General features: G+C 46.5%; 1 protein-coding gene across 1 annotated transcript in view; it reads left to right on the top strand.

Moving 5' to 3' along the window:
- Positions 1-25,076, top strand: part of LOC142259294 (uncharacterized) — a 130,799-nt gene that overhangs the window by 61,888 nt on the left and 43,835 nt on the right. Inside the window, 2 exon segments of the mRNA XM_075331768.1 lie at positions 4,074-4,203; positions 4,804-5,778. Coding sequence (XP_075187883.1) covers positions 4,074-4,203; positions 4,804-5,778 — 1,105 coding nt within the window.

Genomic DNA, 25,076 nt, shown 5'->3' with positions numbered 1-25,076 from the left:
AGACACTAAAATCCAGCTGAATGTTAAACACACTAGTGCCTGTCTGTAATAAAACAATAAACTGTCCCAATACACCTTAAAAGGGTGGTTCACCCATATTTTTTATTGTTTTGATCGATATTATATTGAGAAACAATGTTTCTCTCAAATACCTTATGTTGGCAATGGTGCCTGTGACGTCACATCAAGTTCCGCACACGTCACATCCCTGTGGCCGACCCCAGTCTTCCTGACTCACTGAGCTGTGGGCGGTGTTTCACCGCTTGTCACAGCACAGTGCGTCTCCTGCTTGCAGCGCTCTGTGAGGGAGGAGGGAGCTGATGGGCTGTGACGAGCGATGAAATACCGCCCACAGCCCATCACTCACGGACACTGCGGCCGGCCGCTGTGTCAGGAACTTGATGTGACATCACTGGATTCCCAAGGTCATGGAGCCCGGGGGTCATGGAGCGGGAAGCAGCGGTACGCAATAGCGCCTCTCACAGGCACTATTGCCAACTTAAGGTATTTGAGAGAAATATTGTTTCTCAATACAATATCGATCTAGACCAGGGGTCTCAAACTCGGCTGGGTGTATGGGCCGCAAAGAGGAAAAAAAATAATTTGGGGGGCCGCATTCTTTGTAGGACAAAGTGACATTTTTATTGGTACCATATATAATATATATATTTTATTTATTTTTTTTACACACCTTGGGATCACTGATTTTGAACATTTTCACTTGTTCATTATAGCAAACGTGCGCATTCTTTGTTTAAATATAAAATTTTTTTTGTTTACATTTTATCCCTTTCTTGTAACTAATAGTCTTACAATTAGCACTATATAGAAATTTTGACCAACATCTTTTAGTAATGTTCCCCATAGTGTTGTAACATGCCCATCCTTGTCCCCTTGTAGTATTGTGCCCCATCCCACAGTAATGTGCTCATCCTTGTCCCCTTGTAGTATTGTACCCCATCCTAGTCCCCATCCCACAGTAATGTGCTCATCCTTGTCCCCATCCTAAAGTAATGTTCCCCATCCTTGTCCCCATTTTGTAGTAATGTGTTCATCCTTGTCCCCATGTTATAGTAATGTGTTCATCCTTGTCCCCATCCTATAGTAATGTCCCCAATCTATAGTAATGTGTCCATCCTTATCCCCATCTTATAGTAATGTTCCCCATCCTTGTCCCCTTGTAGCAATGTCCCCATCCTATAGTACTGTCCCCATCCTATAGCAATGTCCCCATCCTTTAGTAATGTGCCAACCTTGTCCCCACCCTATAGTAATGTCCCCAGCATTATCCCTATTCTATTGTAATGTTTCCCATCCTTGTCCCCTTGTAGTAATGTCCCTATCCTACAGTAATGTGCCCACCTTGTCGCCATCCTCTAGTAATGTCACCATCCTATAGTACTGTGCCCACCTTGTCCCCATCCTATAGTAATGTCCCCAGCCTTGTCCCCATTCTATAGTCATGTGCCCATCCTAGTCCCTATCCTATAGTATTGTGCCCATCCTTGTAATGTCCCAATCCTATAGTAATGTCCCCAGCCTTATCCCCATCTCATAGTAATGTGCGCACTTTGTCCCCATCCTGTAGTAATGGGTCAGCAGCTTCCCACACCTTCCACAGACGCCGGAGTGAAGCTGAGGGGAGTGGTCTGCAGACCCAGATCCACAGTGATTGGAGAGATCGGTCACAAGGCCGGTCTCTCCAATCAGAGCTGGGGGCGGGTGAAACACAGGTCACCCAGCTCCAGCCAATGATCAGGGCTACAGCTGCCCTGATCTTGTCTGGATTTCAATGTTTCAGCGATTTTCAATGGCTGAAACATTAGTGGCTGTGATTGGCTGAGCGGCGTTCGTCAGCCAATCACAGCCTCCGTAGGTCTGGGGAGGAGACACCACCCCTCCTCAGGTCCCCTCCTCCCCGAATCTAAGGTATTTGCAGCGATCACAGCCACCGGGGCTGCGATTTCGCCATGACTTACTGAGTACGTCATGGGTCCTTAGGTACCAGGGAGCCATAAAGTACCCAGTACGTCATAGGTCGCTAAGGGGTTAACGTCCAACACACACACACACACCATTCTTCTCACCTGTCCCACGCTCCCTTGGCTGCCTCATCTCTGCTTCGTGTGGCCCCCAGGCCCATGCCCCTGTTCACTATCGCGGCCGGAGCAGTGTCAGTGATTTATGTGAGATGATTGTATTGCCGGCGCGAGAGCGCAGCGCCGGCAATACAATCATCTGAAAAAGTGCAGACAGTGGCTGCGGCCTGCCGCGATAGTGAACAGGGGCACGGGCCTGGGGGCCGCACGAACTACCCTGAGGGGCCGCGTGTTTGAGACCCCTGATCTAGACAATAAAAAATATGGGTGAACCACCCCTTTAATGTTCAAATCACAAACATTTATCTAGATTTCAGCACGTGCTCAGCACAAGGATAAAAAGAACTTAACCCAAACAACTACCTTTTATACGTCTCTGCCCGGTGGATAAGCTCTGTGTGGTAGCTGCAGTATCTCGGGCCTCACATGCTGACAGGGTTCTGACACCCCTGTGTGCCCCTGGCTGCCAAGGGACCAAGTTACTGATAAGGCATTACTGGGCATTTTAGAGCTCCCTCCCTGCCGGAGACTCTGCGTCCTGACCGGTGGCTCTGCCATAGAAATCTCTTGTTTTTCCTGGACTTGTGGAGCCCTCCTCGCTCTAGTGTGCCCTGTTACACTCGCACAGAAGCAATATGGCTCCTAAAAAAACTCCAGCCCCCCAATTACTGGAATGAGCATACCCAAATCTAAAGCCAAGGACGGGAACATACAGAAATTATTGGCTGAACCCCCGGACGCGTCTCCGGCAGTCACACCGGTCTCCTGCAGGGTCCCTGAGGGTCCATATCCTGAGTGGTCCCTGGACCCGCGCTCCACTGAACCCCTGGCTTCCAATGCTCACTTCTCTGAAGCATCTGATTCTGTACTGGAAGAGATTAAAGACCTGCGTTCCAGAATGTCCGAAATCCCTACTAAAGCGGGCATGAAGGGCTACATATCCCGCCTTGAAAGTCTCTGCAGAGCTGAAATACAGGGACTCAGCACGTCTATCTCACAGATTTCTGACAGAGTTACGGTTACAGAGATGGCCATTGCTGGAACAATGGCTGCTCAGTCTGAATATGCTAAGACTTCATGCAGACCAAATCTCTTCTCTCTTCAACCTAATGGAAGACTCCGAAAATAGGGACCGCCGCAACAACATACGCATCAGAGGTCTCCCAGAAGCGACAGGATTGTCGGATCTTGCTTCTACATTACAAGGTCTACTGAATAATCTGTTGGACAGACAACCAGACACAGTCATTATCTTTGACAGGGCCCATCGAGCCTTGAGGCGTAGATCTCTTCACCCCAACAACCCAAGAGACGTTTTTATGTCACCTTCACTACTATCATGAGAAGGAGGAGATCATGAAACAGGCCCGGCTCAAAGGCCCTCTTGACTTTGATGGGGCTGTGGTCTATATCATGGCGAATCTATCCAGGGCTACACTGGTCAAGCGTAGAGCACTCCGACCCATCACAGAAGCTCTCAGGGAGAGGGGAATCCCCTATTAATGGGGGTTCCCTTTCCAGTTGCAGGTCTGGCATCATAGAGGTCTTTTTACTCTCCGTGGCCCATCTGACCTGAGCACCTTCCTGGAAGGACTGGAATTACCCGCGATCTCAATTCTGGATTGGCCCTCTAATCCATACTTACCCTTTCGCCGTGGTGAAGAGAGACGTCGACCTTCATCCTCTCAAATACCCCGGAGCCGTGGTGTTGCAGGACCTCGCATGGCCGAGCAGTGACTTTGTCCTGATGGTTCTCTTGGTCTGCTCCTCCTTGAGATATGCTGATGTTGTAGCTAGGACCTGTGGGCTGACGCTTGCCCATCCGTTCATAATTGAACTTTTGACTTTTTCTTGCTTGTACTCCCTCTTTTCTCTCTTACCTCGCCTTCTTCCTTGTTCTGCTTCCCTCTTTCATCCCTCCCCCAACCCTCGCCTGTCCTACCTCTCTACCGTTTGGGACTCCCTACATTTTAGAAATCCAAGTTTGTCTTCACCGGTACACACTATGGTCTCCTTGAAGTTTGCTTCGCCGAATGTACAAGAGTTCAATACCCCGCAAAAGCGCAACCAGATCCTGCACGGTATGCACAAATTGGGAGTTCAGGTACTCCTGTTACAGGAGACTCAGTTTAAGTGTGGTCATGTGCCGGATATCCCCAACAAATACTACCCACTTTGGCATCATGCTCCCAACCCCTTGGCGAGATCAAAAGGGGTCAGTATTGCGCTACATAAAAAATTTCCATGCACGGTGACAGAGGTTAGCACTGATCCACACGGCAGATTGCTATTTGTCAACTTAGTACTCTATAACCAAAAATACACAATCGCTAACTTTTGTCTCCCTAATAAAGGTCAGACTGTTGCCGGGGCTAGGTTCCTGAGGAGACTGGAGATTTTAATTTACCTCTGAACCCGAAGCTTGACATGTTGGCGGGTAAGTCGGTGATTTCACACAGTCAGCTATCATCTCTTAGGTCCGCTATGCATTCGAGTAGGGTTGTCGACATCTGGTGTTTACTCTATCCGTCGGTCAAGGACTTTTCTCATTTTTCGGCAGTACACAATTCGTATAGCCATATTGATTTCTTCCTGATTAGCCATAACCTGCTCTCCTGGTCCCCCGCTGCTTACATCGGCCCAGTGACTTGGTCTGACCATGCCCCTGTCTGTGACTCTGAATCCCCCCAACTTTTCTTCTAAGTCCTGGAACTGGAGACTCAACCCTAATCTCCTCCTAGATCCAGATGTTAGGGAAGGGATACCTATGACTATTTTAGACATCCTTCAGTACCATGCAGATGACAATACCCCTCTTCTGACTAAATGGGAAGCTCTGAAGTGCGTAATCAGAGGGGTACTTATACGAGAAGGAGCTGGACTCAAGAGAGACAAAGCTAAACAGATTGAGGATCTTCTTTCCAAAATCCATTCCTTGGAACAAACGCATGAAGTGACTCTTGACCAGGATACCTTACTCAAACTGACTAAGACGAGGGAAGTCCTTAAAGCAGTACTTGACTTGGCCCACACTAAATTTAGAGAACGCTCCCAACAGTTTTTTTATGAGTTTGCAGATAAGTGTGGGGGTCCCTTGGCGAGACATACCCACCCAAAAATGGTGACAACGTATGTCCCCTCGATTAGGACGGCTGACAAACAAACGGTGCATCACCCCACTGACATCGCTTTGGCCTTTGAGAAGTATTATGACACTTTATATAACATCAACGACAACTCTCTAGACCCCATTAACTCTCGGCTTCTGAAGAAAATAGTCAACTACCTGCTAGACACGCCACTTCCCTCCCTATTAGCGGGAACGGCTGATGAGTTGGATTCCCCGTTCTCACTAGAGGAGGTCACCCAAGTGGTGTCCTCTTCTTCCCCCAACAAAAGGCCAGGCCCATATGGCTTTACTACCAAATTTTACCAAACTTTTCTTATGGAGCTGGCACCTTTTCTTACTAAGGTCTTCAACTCCATCTACAAAGACCATCCTTTCCAGAACAAATCACTGTCTGCTACTATCACAGTAATCCCTAAGCCGGGCAAGGACCCCTTGCTCTGCTCAAGCTATCGCCCTGTATCTATAATTAATGTGGACGTGAAGCTGTTTGCTAAATGTCTGACTAACAGACTGGGTCCTTCTCTGCCACTATTGATACGCAATGACCAGGTAGGCTTCGTACGTACCTGGCAGAGAAGCCAGAGAAATACTATTAAATCGATCCTTGTTATCTCCCAATTGTTGAAGCTAAAAACACCAGCCTGTGTGTTGTCAATAGATGCAGAGAAGGCCTTTGATAGGGTCAGTTAGCCCTTCCTTGGGCGTGTGCTTGAGAGGGCAAGTTTCGGTCTGAGCTTTAGAGAAAAGGTTCTATCATTGTATACTTTCCCTACCAAGATTCGCTGTAATGGAATTTTTTCCAACTCATTCAATATCAGAAATGGGACTCAACAAGCATGTCCTCTTTCCACCCTTCTGTATGCATTGGTGATGGAACATCTAGTCATAGCCATCAGGAAGAACCCTGATATTCATGGTATCTGCGTAGGGAAAAAAAACTCATAAATTGGCCATATATGCTGACGACCTCCTCCTCTACATCGTGAACCCTGAAACATCTCTCCCATCAATCCTGAAGGAGTTTGAGCGCTATGCTGTTGTTAGTAATTTCAAGGTTAATACCTCTAAGTCACCATTCCCACTAAACGTAAATCCTCTCTGCAAGAAGCCTTTCCCTTTAAATGGTGTGCCACTGCTCTGAAATATCTAGGGACTTGTCTGACGCCGGACCCTTCACATCTATTTAATTTGAACTATAAACCACTACTGCCGTGCATTGACGCCGATCTTCAGGCTTACAATTTGCGGGCTCTGTCCTGGTTTGGACATATCAACGTTTGGATGTCCTCCCCAAACTCCTTTTTCTTTTTCAAGCAGTTCCTATAGCCGTACCCAGATTCTTCTTTGCCCATCTTCGACGCATCACGGCAGCTTTTGTATGGAAAAAAAGTAAACCCCGACTGGCCTTTAAATACATGACGAGATGAAAGACAAAAGGGGGCATGGGACTCCCGGATTTTCGCTTATATCATACATCAGCTATCCTCACCAGAGTAGTAGATTGGTTTCACAGGGCCGAGAAAAAGCAGTTTGTGGACATTGAAGCTAACCTTTTAGATTGGACCTTGACCTCCCTGCCCTGGATCGCAAAACATAGAAGAGCTAAGAGCATTTTGAACTCCCCTATGACAAGGGACCTACTCCTCATTTGGGACAGAACTAACGCTCATTTTAATCTGTCTGAAGCACGGGGCCCCCTGACACCCCTTTTTGATAATCCCGACTTTCCGCCGGCTGTTGGTGTGGACAGGTTTATGATCTGGTCTTCATCCCAGAGGCCTAGGGTTGGCGCTACCCTGCTGGGAGCACCTTCTCTGCCAACCTTACAGCATTTCCGAGCCGCCTTCCCTGATCAACAAATCCAGTGGTTCATGTACCTGCAGTTGCAATCGTTCATCTCTTCTGCTTGCTCAGCCTCCGACCTGGCCAGGGTCTGTACCAACTTTGAATCCCATTTGATCCAACTATAACCCCCATCCCACTTAATTTCCCAGATTTACTACATTTTGATTGACCCAATTGATTCAGATCCAGTCTGGTATATGAAATCCTGGGAGAAAGATCTGGGTAGTGCTTCCTCTGACCTGGATTGGGCAAAAGCTTATATGTGTGTACATAGACTTCCCTTGCCTTGTAAAGTGCAAGAAAAAAACTTTAAGATCATTTCCCGTTGGTATAGGTCTCCGAAGGAGCTACACAAAATCTTCCCGACTGTCCCTGACACTTGTTGGAGATGTAATGCTGCTGAGGGATCCATGCTACATATCTGGTGGTCCTGCCTGATAATTCAGGATTTGTGGCTTAAAGTTTTCCAAATTCACGGGTCTGACAATCACGTACTCTCCGCAGATCGGTCTCTTGTCCATGATCCCTGGAGCTTTCAAAGAGCTCAATCAAGGTCTTCTCTGTCATTTTGTTGCCGCGACCAGAGCGATCATCCCGAGAAAGTAGAAGTCTAGTGTAACCCCGACGATTCTATAGTGGTTGGCGGAAATGGATACCATTTCCTTTATGGAGAAACTATCCTCCCACTGAGCAAATTTTTCAGCTCTTGGACGCCGTGGCTTCTATTTAGAGAATCCGCTGATTTCGAGGTAATCCTTTCCTCTTAGGAACGAATCACTTTATTTTTGCTAGGTTCCTGCTGAGAGGTGGAGTGTAGAACTCCTTAAACCGGTTGTGTTCCAAGGGAGATCCGAAGTCCCTTCTTCCCCTCCCCCTTCTGTCCCCCCCCCTCTTCTCTTTTTCGTTTTCTGATCTGTCTTTCCTTTCATTTGAATTCTTCTTTGCTGCTTCTTAACATTCTTTTCTCTTTCCAGTTTTTATTAATCTAAATTTAGTGCTTCAGAAATCAACGTTCTTATTTTTATTGACTCATTACCTAAGTCCACATGGAGAATTGTGTGTACATGATCTTTAATTGCGATTGTCTTTATTTTCTCAATATGTGGAAGTATCCATGCACAAACTGAAAAAATACCACTTTGTTATAGAGTTACTTATACTTGATTTTTGTATCATATTTTCTCTTTTTCAATAAACATTTTTGAAAAAAAAAAAATAGGCCAGCTTAGACTATTTCAAAAAGCATCTAAAGAAGCCGCCCTAGGTCTGGAAAAGTTCCATGGACAGATGAGACTAAGATCAACCTGTACCAGAATGATGGGAAGAAGAAAGTATGGAGAAGGCTTGGAACGGCTCATGATCCAAAGCACACCACATCCACTGTAAATCATGGTGGAGGCAGTGTGATGGCCGGGCATGCAGGGCTAACAGTGGCGCTGGGTCACTAGTGTTTATTGTAGATATGACTGAAGACAGAAGGAGGAAGATGAATTCTGAAGTGCACAGGGCGAGTCTGAGTCTTTCTGCTCAGGTTCAACCAAATGCAGCAAAGTTGATTGGATGGCGATTCACAGAACAGATGAACAATGACCCAAAATGTACTTCAAAAGCAACACAGGAGCTTTTTAAGGCAAAGAAGTGAAATATTCTGCAATGGCTGAGTCAATCACCAGATGTGAACCCCATTGAGCTGCATTGCACAATGCACAAGCTTAATACAAAACTTAAGGCAGAAAGAAACACAAACAAGCAACAACTGAAGTCACTACAGTAAAGATGGCAAAATATCACAAAGGAGGAAACTCAACGTTTGGTGATGTCCATGGCATCCATACTTAAGGCTAACATTGCCTACAAAGGATTCTCTATGAAGAATTAAAAATGAACATTTTATTTATGGTAAAGTAAATTTGTGCAATTACTTTTGAGTCTCGGAAATGAGGAGGCTTTGTAGAAAAATGGCTGCAATTTTTAAATGTTTCATAGAATATTTTTATTCCACCCCTTGTAATAAACCTGAAAGTCTCCACTTCAATTGCATCCCAGTTCTTACATTTTAGACCAAAAATAGCGGCCTGCAGAGCTGAAGACAGGAGGATTCGGTCACTGTCCAGATATTTCTGGGACTAACTGTAATTAAAAAAATCAGAATAATATAAAGACAGGGACTCTGATTCCAATGATGTGTCACTTACTGGGCTGCTTGCTGTAGTTTTGATAAAATCACAGTACTATCGCTAGGGGACTATCACTAGAGAACTAGTAAACCTGCTGTCATGTATCCTCCATCTCCACAAGCTCTGTATAACCCCGCCCCCATCTGATTGACAGATTTCTGTATATGCTCATTTTATACAGCTGCCAATCAGTGATGTGGGTGAAGTTATACACAACAGCATTTCGAGAACTGGTAGATCTTAAACAGATAAAACTGATGTTTATCAAAACTTCATCAAGCAGCCAAGTAAGTTACACATCGCTGGAATCAGAGTCTCTGCTTACAAAGGTCTATTGGACACACATGACAGGTAGTTTTTTTACACTTAATCTATAAACCACATCCCGAAGCCATACGCTATTAAATGTTATATATTTAATCTGAAAAGCAGGCAGTGTTTATAAAAGACATTACTAAAGGGAACAAAACAATGCAGAATATCCAATTACATAAAATAAAAGGAAATATTGAAAGAAAGTTACTGAACCTGGGTTACAGAAATGGCTTCAGATTTCTGGAGGGAAGAACTCCAATGGAACGTAGACCAATCCTATACAACAATGTTCCTTTATTGAACAAGGATCATGATTGGCATGAGCTTTATATTAACACTAGTTACACCCAAATACTTTCCCTTTTGGTGACTCATAACAGGTCTGGACTTCAGATAACTATAGGATGTGTCTAAGTCTTAAAAAATTATGAGATTCCCAGGCAGGAGATATTACCGTCATCTTTCCTATCATGATTTTATCTGTTCATAGATGGGAGATATTACATAGATATATTCATCTCTCTGGACAATATCCATTTGGCCGGACCCCGGCCATCACCCAATGATGCGGAACGATGCTTTGCCTTCTCCACTTTATCACAAATTTGAAAATATGACTTTCCTATCTATTATATTGATGTAGTTCATAAAACCTCAATTCATATTTTCTATAAATGGAAACAAAGGATTTGAATTTCTCTGCTATTTTTCTGTTCAACTGCTGCTCTTATCTCTACCGGTCATAAATCTGTCCTTTTCTGCATTTTTATGCATTCAAGCTGGGATTGGCCTCACATCTGCTAGAGGATTCTTTTTAGGAGGGGGTCAGCTTCATAAGGGTCTTGTTGAGTCTTTATGGATTTTATAACTTCTATATGACACAGGACTACATATTGATATTTTTCCAAAATCAAGCTTTTAATTCCTTAAAAGGTAATTTTTTTGGACACTTTCCTTGACTTGGTGCTTGAAGCTTTCATTAAAATCAGAAATATTACACTCCCATCTGCCCAAACTAACTTAAATAAAAAAGAAAAGGTTGCTCTAAAATGCAATGCAATGCAATGCAATGATTCAGATATAGTAACTATCAGCCGACAAGGGGGATGGAATAGTCATCCAAAATAGGGATAACTATATAAGGAAGCTCAGAATATTCCCCCAACCCCATACACTAAGAGATTACAACTATTGATCCTTTTTGTGCATTAAAAACAAAATATGCTCTCCTCATAACAAAAGAGAAAGGAATCTTAAAGAGAAGCAACCACCATCCAACATATTGTATATCTAGAACAGACATTAGCTGGATTGATTGCAATCTACAGTAAGTATTATTATTCTATTTTTTACATATAGAGGCCTCCAATAGCACTATACATTGCGCCTTGTCTGTCTTATAACCAAATAGTTGTTATTTTATAGTTCACAATCGTCATTAAATTGATTTTTTTGTTAAATTATATACTTTTTTATTTTTATTGTAGGAGACATAACGGTGCAGAGCCAACTGGTCCTTTTCTGTCATATTCTGTAACATGTGTAATGATGGTACATGAGCTTTTACTGGATAATAATGAGGTTTGAGACCTTTGGTTTTACATCATGGTCCCCACCAATTCTTCCAAATTACGATCCTCATCCAATTAGTTTAGCATTACAATGGCCTTCTGTTCAGAGAAGGAGAATCCTTCAAATTCATTAAACATCATAAATTTATTAATAGAGTAATTCTGATCTGAAACATTTCTATCCTCAGCCAAAAAAATGCCATTGATGAAATTTAAGCCCCTGACCAGGACTTTGATCTGCTAAACCGATAAGACAGTGGGTGTCAAAACCAAACCATTATGTCACGACAGCGCGTACAGACACTCAGCGTCCAGCGTAACACAAAGGAAATGGCAAAAAAGGAAGGCCCTAATGATGGAGATTAAGACCATGATTAAGACCCTAATAGGTTGAAATGCATAGGAAATATCCTCTGTCCTGTTACTATGTGCCTCCTGTGTGTTGTTTTTTTGAATATTTTAATGGACACAATAAAGGTTTCAACTTTTTAATAATGCCCTCTAGTCTCCTTGAGACGCTGGATCCCTCCTTTTGAATTGTTGTTCCCGCCCGGGTCAAGGCGTTTTCCGTGCGTCGGTGGTGGATTCAGGAGTAAAGAAGGGTGAGAGGGGACACCTCCTGAAACTCACCTGAGTCTGTACCCTATGCTCCCTAATATTTCTATACGGGTCCTTCCCCCTTTTGTCATCACGTGTCTAGGCCTCCACTCACCCTGATCTCACCCTGGCTAGTGAGAAGGCTGGTGAGAGCAAGAGTCTCACCACTGCAGTAACACAACACAAGGTAAAGGAGACAGAGGGAAAATAGACACAAAAAGGAATACACTTCAAGCTCTTCCAAAGCAGCTAAACACCACAACTGCAATAGTCGCAACTCCTCAGCTTCTTCCAGAGACAGGCTTCTTCCAAAGTGGTTAGCATAAAATGAGAATCTATGACCAGCAGCAGATGGTAAGATACATGACTTTTTGTAACGAAGGGGAGTGGTCACAAAATAGATGCACCTGAGATTAAGGCTACAAAGGACAGCCAGATTAGAAAGAGTCCTTAACCCCTACAGCTCCAAAAGAAAGTAGAGTCACTGAAATCAAGTTGTAGACCTGCGAACAATAAGGCGCTGTGACCTTCTCATCCCAGACTTGCCAGAGGTCGCCCCAGAGAGGGACACACTCACGACACATTATCCATAAATTTACTCATAGGCAAGTTCATTTTTTCTTATTCCGTATTGGAGATCTTCTCATATCCTTCTTCTTCTTATTGGTTCTCCTTCCTCCTCTTTATTTTCTGAATTCCAAAATTCCCTGACTGACGTATTAGAATGAACATTTTCCCTTTAAATTCTCAGGATTACAGTCTGAAGATTCCAGATCTGTAGATCTTTGCAGCGTCCGTGCAATAGTTATTGTGAGGGATTTTCTATAAGATTTACTTTTGTGAAAGAAGGTGTTTGCCCGACATTGCGCTATGAGACAAATGTCTATCCTGGTGCAGAGAAAGGCGGCAATCGCTCTCCCCTAGAAGTGGGACTCCTGGGACAAACAGGGGACAAATGTGGAGTGGGAAAATGTGTGATCAGTGTTGGTCAGAAATAAAATCCATTTTAGTATAGATTATTACTTATGTTGTGCTCTGATCTGGAAGAACAGGAATTGTGAGCACTTTGGGAATGTCACAGAATGGATTGATAAAGGTATAACTAGATTGTGCCCATTATTTAGAGGAATGTAATATGTACATTGTGTAATGTTCAGCAGAGATTTGGGTAACAGAAGAATGACTTTCACTATCTGCAATTATTATTTTACTTGATAAAGGATAAATATAAATGGTAATCACTGATAAAGGGGAGAAGAGATCAATAGAAAACTAATCAATAGATGTAAGGGGAAGAAAAATTCAGAGTTGTCACAATTTTATGGCTCATTGTTGGATATTTGGCTGACAACATCCACTTGTTACACGCCTGTCCCGTGTCTGGGATCTGCCCCTTCCCCCGCTCTGCTAAACTTTCCTGTGCTCCATGTTGGGCTTTGTAAGTAGCCGGACACGCTCCATGTGCTGAGCTTAACTGGCCTATATAAGGCTACCAAGATACACCCCTGTGTCCTGGTATTAGGACTATTAGTCTGTGTGCATAGCGACCTGTCTGCAGTCTCCAGAACATCTCCAGACTATCTGTGGCCTCCAGCACCTCAGCTACCAATCTGCCTGTGGCTTCCAGCATGTCTGCACCTGTCTGAGGTCTCCAGGACGTCTGCGGCTTCCAATACCTCAGTTACCTGTCTGCCTGTGGGTGTCAGTACCTCTGCAGCCTGTCTGCAGTCTCCAGGACTTCTGCTGTATGCCTGTGACTGGTAGTGCCTCTGCTACTCGCCCCAGGTTTTCCAGGATATCTGCTCCATGTCCGTCCGCGGCTTTCAGTCTCCTGTCTCCCTACAGCCTCCATTACCTCACTGTGACCCCCTGACAGAAAACCAAGACCATGGCTCCCAATGGCGCAGCTATGAACTGTTTTGGGGGGAGTCCCTTTGAGGGGGTCCTGTCACCCCCCTGTCCTGGGTCTGGGATCTTCTCCCTACACCCCGGGCTGCTAAACCTTCTTGTGCTTCACATTGGGCTTTGCCAGTATCCAGCGTGCTCCATGTGTGGAGCTTCCGAGGCCTATATAAAGCCGATCAAGAGATAAACCTGTGCCTTGTAGTGAGACTGTTATTATGTGCACAGCGACTGTCTGTGGACTCCAGGACGTCTCCTGCTGCGGCTTCTTCTGCTCCTCATCCCCGATCTTCCAACACCTCTGCTACATGAGCCCCTGACAACACTTATATGTACAAATAAAAATGGGAACACATCAGACATCGTACACACACGGCTCTTCTCCGTACACCTCGTACACACACGGCTCCGCTCCGTACACCTCGTACACACACGGCTCCTCTCCGTACACCTCGTACACACACGGCTCCGCTCCGTACACCTCGTACACACACGGCTCCGCTCCGTACACACACGGCTCCTCTCCGTACACCTCGTACACACGCGGCTCCTCTCCGTACACCTCGTACACACACGGCTCCTCTCCGTACACCTCGTACACACACACGGCTCCGCTCCGTACACCTCGTACACACACGGCTCCGCTCCGTACACCTCGTACACACACGGCTCCGCTCCGTACATCTCGTACACACACGGCTCCGCTCCGTACACCTCGTACACACACGGCTCTTCTCCGTACACCTCGTACACACACAGCTCCGCTCCGTACACCTCGTACACACACGGCTCCGCTCCGTACACCTCGTACACACACGGCTCCGCTCCGTACACCTCGTACACACGCGGCTATGCTCCGTACACCTCGTACACACACGGCTCCGCTCCGTACACCTCGCACACACACGGCTCCGCTCCGTACACCTCGTACACACACGGCTCTGCTACATCCACACTGTAAACCCCTCCTGACCCCACACATAAACTTCCCCTCATCCAGCACCATGACACCCAGCACAGCAGAGTCCTGCATACACTGAGGAGCTGATCATGTGACCCCTGACTCCTCCCCTCCATGTGACATCATCACAGGTCCTGGAAGCACAGAGCAGCCATATATCTAGTGTGCGGCTCTGCAGGAGGAGGTAGGTGCAGGGTATTATATATCTAGTGTGCGGCTCTGCAGGTGGAGGTAGGTGCAGGGTATTATATATCTAGTGTGCGGCTCTGCAGGTGGAGGTAGGTGCAGGGTATTATATATCTAGTGTGCGGCTCTGCAGGTGGAGGTAGGTGCAGGGTATTATATATCTAGTGTGCGGCTCTGCAGGTGGAGGTAGGTGCAGGGTATTATATATGTAGTGTGCGGCTCTGCAGGTGGAGGTAGGTGCAGGGTATTATATATCTAGTGTGCGGCTCTGCAGGTGGAGGTAGGTGCAGGGTATTATATATCTAGTGTGCGGCTCTGCAGGTGGAGGTAGGTGCAGGGTATTATATATCTAGTGTGCGGCTCTGCAGGTGGAGGTAGGTGCAGGGTATTATATATCTAGTGTGCGGCTCTGCAGGTGGAGGTAGGTGCAGGGTATTATATATCTAGTGTGCGGCTCTGCAGGTGGAGGTAGGTGCAGGGTATTATATATCTAGTGTGCGGCTCTGCAGGTGGAGGTAGGTGCAGGGTATTATATATCTAGTGTGCGGCTCTGCAGGAGGAGGTAGGTGCAGGGTATTATATATCTAGTGTGCGGCTCTGCAGGTGGAGGTAGGTGCAGGGTATTATATATCTAGTGTGCGGCTCTGCAGGTGGAGGTAGGTGCAGGGTATTATATATCTAGTGTGCGGCTCTGCAGGTGGAGGTAGGTGCAGGGTATTATATATCTAGTGTGCGGCTCTGCAGGTGGAGGTAGGTGCAGGTTATTATATATCTAGTGTGCGGCTCTGCAGGAGGAGGTAGGTGCAGGGTATTATATATCTAGTGTGTGGCTCTGCAGGTGGAGGTAGGTGCAGGGTATTATATATCTAGTGTGCGGCTCTGCAGGTGGAGGTGTGTGCAGGGTATTATATATCTAGTGTGCGGCTCTGCAGGTGGAGGTAGGTGCAGGGTATTATATATCTAGTGTGCGGCTCTGCAGGTGGAGGTAGGTGCAGGGTATTATATATCTAGTGTGCGGCTCTGCAGGTGGAGGTAGGTGCAGGGTATTATATATCTAGTGTGTGGCTCTGCAGGTGGAGGTAGGTGCAGGGTATTATATATCTAGTGTGCGGCTCTGCAGGTGGAGGTAGGTGCAGGGTATTATATATCTAGTGTGCGGCTCTGCAGGTGGAGGTAGGTGCAGGGTATTATATATCTAGTGTGCGGCTCTGCAGGTGGAGGTAGGTGCAGGGTATTATATATCTAGTGTGCGGCTCTGCAGGTGGAGGTAGGTGCAGGGTATTATATATCTAGTGTGCGGCTCTGCAGGTGGAGGTAGGTGCAGGGTATTATATATCTAGTGTGCGGCTCTGCAGGTGGAGGTAGGTGCAGGGTATTATATATCTAGTGTGCGGCTCTGCAGGTGGAGGTAGGTGCAGGGTATTATATATCTAGTGTGCGGCTCTGCAGGTGGAGGTAGGTGCAGGGTATTATATATCTAGTGTGCGGCTCTGCAGGTGGAGGTGGGTGCAGGGTATTATATATCTAGTGTGCGGCTCTGCAGGTGGAGGTAGGTGCAGGGTATTATATATCTAGTGTGCGGCTCTGCAGGTGGAGGTAGGTGCAGGGTATTATATCTAGTGTGCGGCTCTGCAGGTGGAGGTAGGTGCAGGGTATTATATATCTAGTGTGCGGCTCTGCAGGTGGAGGTAGGTGCAGGTTATTATATATCTAGTGTGCGGCTCTGCAGGTGGAGGTAGGTGCAGGTTATTATATATCTAGTGTGCGGCTCTGCAGGAGGAGGTAGGTGCAGGGTATTATATATCTAGTGTGCGGCTCTGCAGGAGGAGGTAGGTGCAGGGTATTATATATCTAGTGTGCGGCTCTGCAGGTGGAGGTAGGTGCAGGGTATTATATATCTAGTGTGCGGCTCTGCAGGTGGAGGTAGGTGCAGGGTATTATATATCTAGTGTGCGGCTCTGCAGGTGGAGGTAGGTGCAGGGTATTATATATCTGGTGTGCGGCTCTGCAGGAGGAGGTAGGTGCAGGGTATTATATATCTGGTGTGCGGCTCTGCAGGTGGAGGTAGGTGCAGGTTATTATATATCTAGTGTGCGGCTCTGCAGGTGGAGGTAGGTGCAGGTTATTATATATCTAGTGTGCGGCTCTGCAGGTGGAGGTAGGTGCAGGGTATTATATATCTAGTGTGTGGCTCTGCAGGTGGAGGTAGGTGCAGGGTATTATATATCTGGTGTGCGGCTCTGCAGGAGGAGGTAGGTGCAGGGTATTATATATCTGGTGTGCGGCTCTGCAGGTGGAGGTAGGTGCAGGTTATTATATATCTAGTGTGCGGCTCTGCAGGTGGAGGTAGGTGCAGGTTATTATATATCTAGTGTGCGGCTCTGCAGGTGGAGGTAGGTGCAGGGTATTATATATCTAGTGTGCGGCTCTGCAGGTGGAGGTAGGTGCAGGGTATTATATATCTAGTGTGCGGCTCTGCAGGTGGAGGTAGGTGCAGGGTATTATATATCTAGTGTGCGGCTCTGCAGGTGGAGGTAGGTGCAGGGTATTATATATCTAGTGTGCGGCTCTGCAGGTGGAGGTAGGTGCAGGGTATTATATATCTAGTGTGCGGCTCTGCAGGTGGAGGTAGGTGCAGGGTATTATATATCTAGTGTGCGGCTCTGCAGGTGGAGGTAGGTGCAGGGTATTATATATCTAGTGTGCGGCTCTGCAGGAGGAGGTAGGTGCAGGGTATTATATATCTAGTGTGCGGCTCTGCAGGTGGAGGTAGGTGCAGGGTATTATATATCTAGTGTGCGGCTCTGCAGGAGGAGGTAGGTGCAGGGTATTATATATCTAGTGTGCGGCTCTGCAGGAGGAGGTAGGTGCAGGGTATTATATATCTAGTGTGCGGCTCTGCAGGTGGAGGTAGGTGCAGGGTATTATATATCTAGTGTGCGGCTCTGCAGGAGGAGGTAGGTGCAGGGTATTATATATCTAGTGTGCGGCTCTGCAGGTGGAGGTAGGTGCAGGGTATTATATATCTAGTGTGCGGCTCTGCAGGTGGAGGTAGGTGCAGGGTATTATATATCTAGTGTGCGGCTCTGCAGGTGGAGGTAGGTGCAGGGTATTATATATCTAGTGTGCGGCTCTGCAGGTGGAGGTAGGTGCAGGGTATTATATATCTGGTGTGCGGCTCTGCAGGAGGAGGTAGGTGCAGGGTATTATATATCTGGTGTGCGGCTCTGCAGGTGGAGGTAGGTGCAGGGTCTCTGTTATTTTGGGGTCATCATCATTATTATTATTAACCCCTTCATGTCCAGTTCCAGACCAGTTTACTCCGGTTCTTGATCAGGCATATTTTTATATTAGAAAGGGGAGGAGCCAGCACTGCTTGATCAGACATGTCAGTTGAGAGATAAATCCCCTCCCCCGGTCCCCCCCCCCCCCCCCGTGTGGCCAAAGTGCCCCCCATTCCCCCTCCTCATACTGATCATCTAAGATGGTGGCCACACGCTGCATTCATCCTCCTCCTCTGATTTCTATCATGTGACATCAGATGTGACAAAAACGTCCTCCCCAGGTCCACCTTAGTCACCCTCTGTCACTCCCCGGTCCTCCCCCGGTCTCCCGTTACCTGCTGCTGCCCCGGTCCCCGCGATCCCTCCTCATCCTCTCACCCGGCCCCCCGCACACAGTGACACTGAGCTTACTGCACTGACACTGCTCTCGGCTGGACCCGTGGAGTGTGAGTGCAGTATTCTCAGGTCACTGCTCACATGGAGGGTCTGCTCTTCCAGAAAATGGAGGAAAGGGTTAAATGACCTTGGTCACTAATCTGACCCCACCATTATATAGTGATGTCTCTCATCAGATTCAGGTCACTCCAGCCCGGCCCAAATGGGTTCTGGGCATCAGAACTGGCAGCAAAGTGAGCAAATAGCCAATTCACCCAGATGTGAATAAGTAGCTGGTGTTCTGTAAAGTTCTCTTCCGGCTGATGGAAATGGGTTTCTGGCATTAATTAGTAATCATAAAGGGAAAGCCGCCATTGTTCTCTGATTTCAGTCTATTCTCACATTATTATGGTTTTACCTATATAGATCAGTGGCCCAAGGCCATTTAACCCTTTCCATAACGCCCTTCGGTGTCACTTTGATGCTGATTTTTGTGGCAGTTTTATCATTTTTGTTGCTGCTTTTCAGTGTATTCACATCCGGGCTCCGCACTGCAGGGCATTATATTGTTGTCATTTTTTATTTTTGTTGCTAAAAACCATTAAAAAAAAATAAAAAAAAAATTGCCAAATAAGAAACCGACTTCAGCCTTGTCATAAAATCAAACAAACAATAAAGACGACGACAAGAACATGAAAATAAAGCAGAGGAGATCACGAAAAGACACAGAAATTACTTGAATATCCGACAAGGAAAACTATTTTCCCAGATCTTTAACCCCTTTATGACAGCCTTACGGATTAAAAGGGTGGTAGAAAAGGATACTTATTCTGATCCACCGTTTTAAAACGGCGGCAAGAAAAAGAGTGTATAGCGTCGGAAAATCTCCGGGGTTTCAGGTATCAGGTGGTAGCAGAGACTCTGGAGATCACGATTCAGGCTGTTTTTCCGCTCCCCGGTCATGTGATCACCGGTATACGCTGGAGAATCGTGATTACATTGTAGAAAAAAGAAGGGTGAGTAAATAATGATTTATCTCCCACCTGATAAAACATGTCACATGAGAGCTAAATGTCCTCCCTCGCTGCCCCAGTGTGGCAAAGTGCCCACTACCCTCGGTCCACCTCCCCCTTCCCCCTCATGATCACCTAACATGTCCACCACACGTGTTGCACGCCGGCTGCACACGTCCTCCACTGATTTCTGCCTAATCTGACATGTCCCCAGTCCCCGGATATATCAGATGAGGCAGAAAAGTCATCCCCGGTCCAGCCAGGTCATCCCCGGTCCCCTCGGTACCTCTCTTGCAATGTCGATCTCCCACCACTCCTCCTTCTCCTTGTTATCAGAAGAAATGTCAGCTGCATGCTCAGAGCAGTTCTCAGTTGACTCTGCAGGCAGTGACACTGAGTTTACTGCAGCTCACTGCCGTGCTGTGGACTGTGGGAGTGTGAGTGCAGTATTCTCAGGTCACTGCAGCCACACTGCTCACATGGAGTGCGGCTGCTCTTCCAGAAAATGGTGGATACGTTCACTGACTGTGCCCCCCATATTCTGGAATGAGGTTACTGCAGGTCACTCTGTTGGACCAGGGCAGTGTGAATGCATTATTCTCAGGTCACTACAGCCACACTACTCACATGGAGTGCAGCTGCTCTTCCAGAAAATGGTGGATACGTTTCCTGAGCATGCCTGACATATTCTGGAGGGTCCAGAGTCACTGTGGGACCTCCAAAATGGATTACGGCTGACAAGATTTTTTTTTTGTTTTAATAAATTGGTGAAAGAGGGAATGTATTGGGAAGTGTTTTTTCAAATTATTTTTTGTCATCTTTATTTTGTTACTGACTGGGTTCGTAATGTCGGTTATCTGACACTGTGACATCACTAACCGCTGGGCTTGATGCCAAGTGACATTACACAACTGGTATCTATCCGATTTGCCACCGCACCAGGGCAACAGGATGAGCCCGGGCAAAGCGCCAGGATTGGAATCTCTAATGGATGCGCCACTTCGGGGGCGGCTGCGGCCTGCATTTTTAAGCTGGGAATGGTCAAATAACCTTGGTCCTTTCCACCCTGAGAATACCAGACCACAGCTGTCCGCTTTACCTTGACTGGTGATCCAATTGGGGGGGGGACCCCATATATTTTTTTTTTAATTATTTATTTATAAATAAATTTAAAAAAAAACGCGGGGTGACCTCCAAGTTGGATCACCAGCCAAGGTGAAGCTGATAGCTGGAGTTTTCAGGCTGCAGCCGTCTGCTTTAGCCTAGCTGGTTTTTGTTTATATATATAAAATGGAGTGAACCCCACGTTGTTTTATCAATTTTTTTTTTGGCTAAATACAAGGTTAAACATTAGGGATGAGCGAATATATTCACCATTACTCAGTATCCGGCGGTTAATGAGGTATTCGGTATCCGACGGTTAATATGGTATTCGCTCTGTTACTTTCATTTTCATTTCTGGACTTCCTGGCGCCTTTTTCCAGCCAATGAACACATCTGACATTGCTTGCCCTCACGGTAACGCGGCAGCCATCTTTGTTGTGGTGTTACTGTGATTGGCTTGGCCGCACAGCATTATAGGGGCTATATAAGGCTGCCGCCATTTTGTGAACACGCATTAATTCCTGAGCTGCCGGTGTAGCTAGACTGTACTGTGTCCGGGACAGCGTTTCTCCAGCCAACTAATACTAGTCCTTCTAAGGGCTGAAGATATTTAGCGTTAGCAGCTAGCAGCTGTGTAAATTATAGAAACAGGTATAGGGACAGTGCAGTGCATTCTATGAGATAGTGTTCCTGCTGCATAATCCAAAATAGTCCTTGTAAGGGCTGAATGTGAGGAAGGATGGTTGACCTTAGGGAGATCAACATCCACCACCGCGGAGACACCATCACGTGTTTCTCAACGCAGTGATTCTAGAGCAATGCCCCCTGGGAAATATTCAAAGCAAGAAGGCCTGCGGAGACACCATCACATGTTTCTCAACGCTGGCAGGAAACTAGCCAGGTCTTTCACCAGGAAGGAACAACCACGGGAAAGGCAGTCTCCAGTCAAGGAGACCACCTATGCCAAACATGGTATCCATCCACAGACAGCCGTTTCGGGGTATTTGCCCCTCATCAGTGTGGAGTAGGAATCTGGCTAGTGGGAGCATTGCCTAGTAAAAGACTATGTGAGCAAGGATGGTTGACCTTAGGGAGATCAACATCCACCACCGCGGAGACACCATCACGTGTTTCTCAACGTAGTGATTCTAGAGCAATGCCCCCTGGGAAATATTCAAAGCAAGAAGGCCTGCGGAGACACCATCACATTTTTCTCAACGCTGTCAGGAAACTAGCCAGGTCTTTCACCGGGAAGGAACAACCATGGGAAGGGCAGTCTCCAGTCAAGGAGACCACCTATGCAAAACATGGTATCCATCCACAGACAGCCGTTTCGGGGTATTTGCCCCACATCAGTGTGGAGTAGGAATCTGGCTAGTGGGAGCATTGCCTTGTAAGGGCTGAAGACAGTGTCCACTGTGTGCTAGCAGCTGTGTAAATCATAGAACAAGGTATAGGGATAGTGTTACTGCAGTTCTTAGTTAGGTGACAGCCGTTCCTGTTTGAAACCGGCAAAAAAAAAAATCCTCTTATTAGTGGTGCATACAGTCTATTACTGCAGTGTGTGATATAGGGAGAGCTTATTCACAGGCAGGGAGAGATTTAAAGCTGTCCTGACATCTGCTACTAATAATCAACAATCTCAGCACACCTACATCCCTTGTGTCTGTTATACTAGCAATAGGTATTACAACTTGCAAAAAAAGGTCCCAAAATTGTAAAAATAATGGATTCAGGTGTAGTGTAGTGCCTGTCAGCCACCATCTCAATTCACAGTCTGAGTGTTACCAAATTTTTATTAATACTAGGTGTCAGTGGCACTACTTCTGCCTGAAGCAAAATACCTTCCTATCAGCAAACTAGCCTAATTTTGGGGATTTTCATATCTTACAGAACTTAGATAGTGGCTTGCTGCCACTAACACACAGTCTCAGTGTTACCAAATTTTAATTAATACTAGGTGTCAAAGGCTTTACTTCTGCCTGAAGCAAAATACTGTTATAGCACCAAGCTAGCATCCTGGTGGTGGTGTCTTCAGATCTTACAGAACCTACATAGTGCCCTGCTCTTAAGCGGGCTTTAAACGCTGCGATCTCGCTAGCGAGATCGCAAGCAATCGTACTCGCCCCCGTCGGTTGTGCGACACGGGAAAATTGCTGCCCGTTGCGCACAACCTCGTTTACCCCCGTCACACGCACTTACCTGTCCTGCGACGTCGCTCTGGCCGGCGATCCACCTCCTTTCTAAGGGGGTGGGTCGTGCGGGGTCATAGTGACGTCACACGGCAGCCGTCCAATAGAAGCGGAGGGGCGGAGATGAGCGGGACGTAACATCCTGCCCACCTCCTTCCTTCCACATAGCCGGTGGAGGCAGGTAAGGAGATGTTCCTCGCTCCTGCGGTGTCACACACAGCGATGTGTGCTGCCGCAGGAACGAGGAACAACATCGCTAATTAGAAGAAAACGATTTTTTTATTTTAGGATGACCTCTCCACGGCAAACGATTTTTGCCACTTTTGCAATCATTTTAGGTCGCACATAAATGTCACACACTGCGATATCGTTAATGACGCCGGATGTGCGTCACAAACAACGTGACCCTGACGATAATTCATTAACAATATCGTAGCGTGTAAAGCCCGCTTTACTAAAACACAGTCTGAGTGCCAAAAACCAATACTAAAAAAAATTGTTGTCAAACCCTGTTTTCTTTTGGGGCTGAAAGACATTCACAACATCTTTGACGACTCTTCCAAGTGGTACTTTGTCCAATAAAGGTACCTTGCGGTTCTTAGACTTACAGAAACAGCCATCGTGGGAAACTATTAACACAAGTTTAACAACCCGGCATAAGTGTTGTTTCACTGCCTGTAGAAAAGGTCACGTTACAGTATTCACCTTCAAATAATCAAACCAAAAAAATGGGAAATTGAGGGGTAAGGTCTGTGGACGAGGTGGTAGTGACAATGGTGGTTGCCCAAGCAGTGTGATCGAGCCAAAGAAAAAGGTTCCTGCTTTATCTACCTCTGCCTTCCTATCCCAATTTTCTTGTCCACGTGGGAAAGCACTCTTGCACCCTGAACAAGTAACAAGTTGGCTAGCAGAAAATGCCTCCAGTTACTTGTCGAGTAGCAAATCCCAAGGGTCTACACAGACAGACTTGAGTATCCCAGAGGCTGGCCCATCGAATCCTCAGCCTGGTCTTCCTTCCTCACAACATCAGTATTCTAAGGAAATATATGACACCAACTCTACTCTGAGGACCTGTTTATGGGACCCTTTGATCTTTCTTGCCTCTCACTGCTCAACACCACTAACGCAGGTGAGGCCGTGGTGTGCAATGATGCACAGATCTTTGAGCACCCAAGGCCAGAAGAAAGCCATGTTGTTGGCCGTGACATGCTGGGCAATCAGGTGGAAGTGTTGGAGGATGATGAGACACAGTTGCCCTGAGGTCAGCCTGAAACCTCCATTCCCAAAGATGTTGACCTTTAAGAATTTGAAGACGACCTGGTCGATGATGAGGTGACTGATCCAACATGGACGGGTGGCATGGATTGCGAGAGCAGCAGTGCAGAGAAGCATGTGGCCATATTCCGCATAAAGGCTGTAAGACAAAGGGTTTCGACCACTGCCAGAAGTCAATCAACTGTGCACATGACACCACCACCTGTGGCATCTCACAGTCCAAGGGCCCGTGCTGCGATTGTGTGGGAGTTTGTTTTTTTCAAGAGTCCTTCAGACAAAACGGTTGCTATTTGCCAAATCTGTCAGACCAAGCTTAGCAGAGGCAGAAATACTTCCAGCTTGGACACCTCCAGCATGAGAAACCATATGTTAGCCAAGCACACCACTAGGTGGTTGACAGCTCAAGGTAAAAACACGATTTCCAGACTAAAAACTCTGCCACTGCCCCTGGGCTGCTTGCTGCCCAAACTGGTGTGCAAGAAGGTGTGACGCTGATGCCTCCTTCTCCCAATCTGATGTTGGCCAAACTCAATCATCAACGACCACATCCTCTTCGGTGTCCCAGCGTTCCGTTCAGTTGTCCATACCACAGACCTTCGAAAAGAAGCGAAAATGCCTCCAAGGGCAGAAACCATAACTGCACACATTGCATGATTGATAGCCCTTGAGATGTTGCCGTATCGGCTTGTGGGAACAGAGGCTTTCCGCAACCTTTTCGCGGTGTTAGAAACTGAATTTATTAAACTCCTTGGCATGTTATGCTCTGTTGAAAATCCTACCAATTTCTAAAAATAAGCTGTTGGGAGTACCTACTGATGCAGTGCTCCATGGTGTCTGAACCATTATTCCCTGGGGAAACTGAATTTATTAAACTCCTTGGCATGTTATGCCCTGTTGCTTATCCTACCAATTTTTTAAAAAAAGCTGTTGGGAGTAACTTCTGATGCTGTATTACATGGTCTTTGAACCATTCCCCCTGGGGAAACTGAATTTTTAGAAATCCTTGGTGTTAGCTAGTGGAATAAAGCCCGAGTTCCAGTGTGAAACAAC

Source organism: Anomaloglossus baeobatrachus (genome assembly GCF_048569485.1).
Source record: "Anomaloglossus baeobatrachus isolate aAnoBae1 chromosome 5 unlocalized genomic scaffold, aAnoBae1.hap1 SUPER_5_unloc_6, whole genome shotgun sequence".
In the NCBI taxonomy this organism is placed as follows: domain Eukaryota; kingdom Metazoa; phylum Chordata; class Amphibia; order Anura; family Aromobatidae; genus Anomaloglossus; species Anomaloglossus baeobatrachus.
Note: the sequence above shows the minus strand (reverse complement) of the source record. Positions and strands in the feature narration are given on the sequence as shown.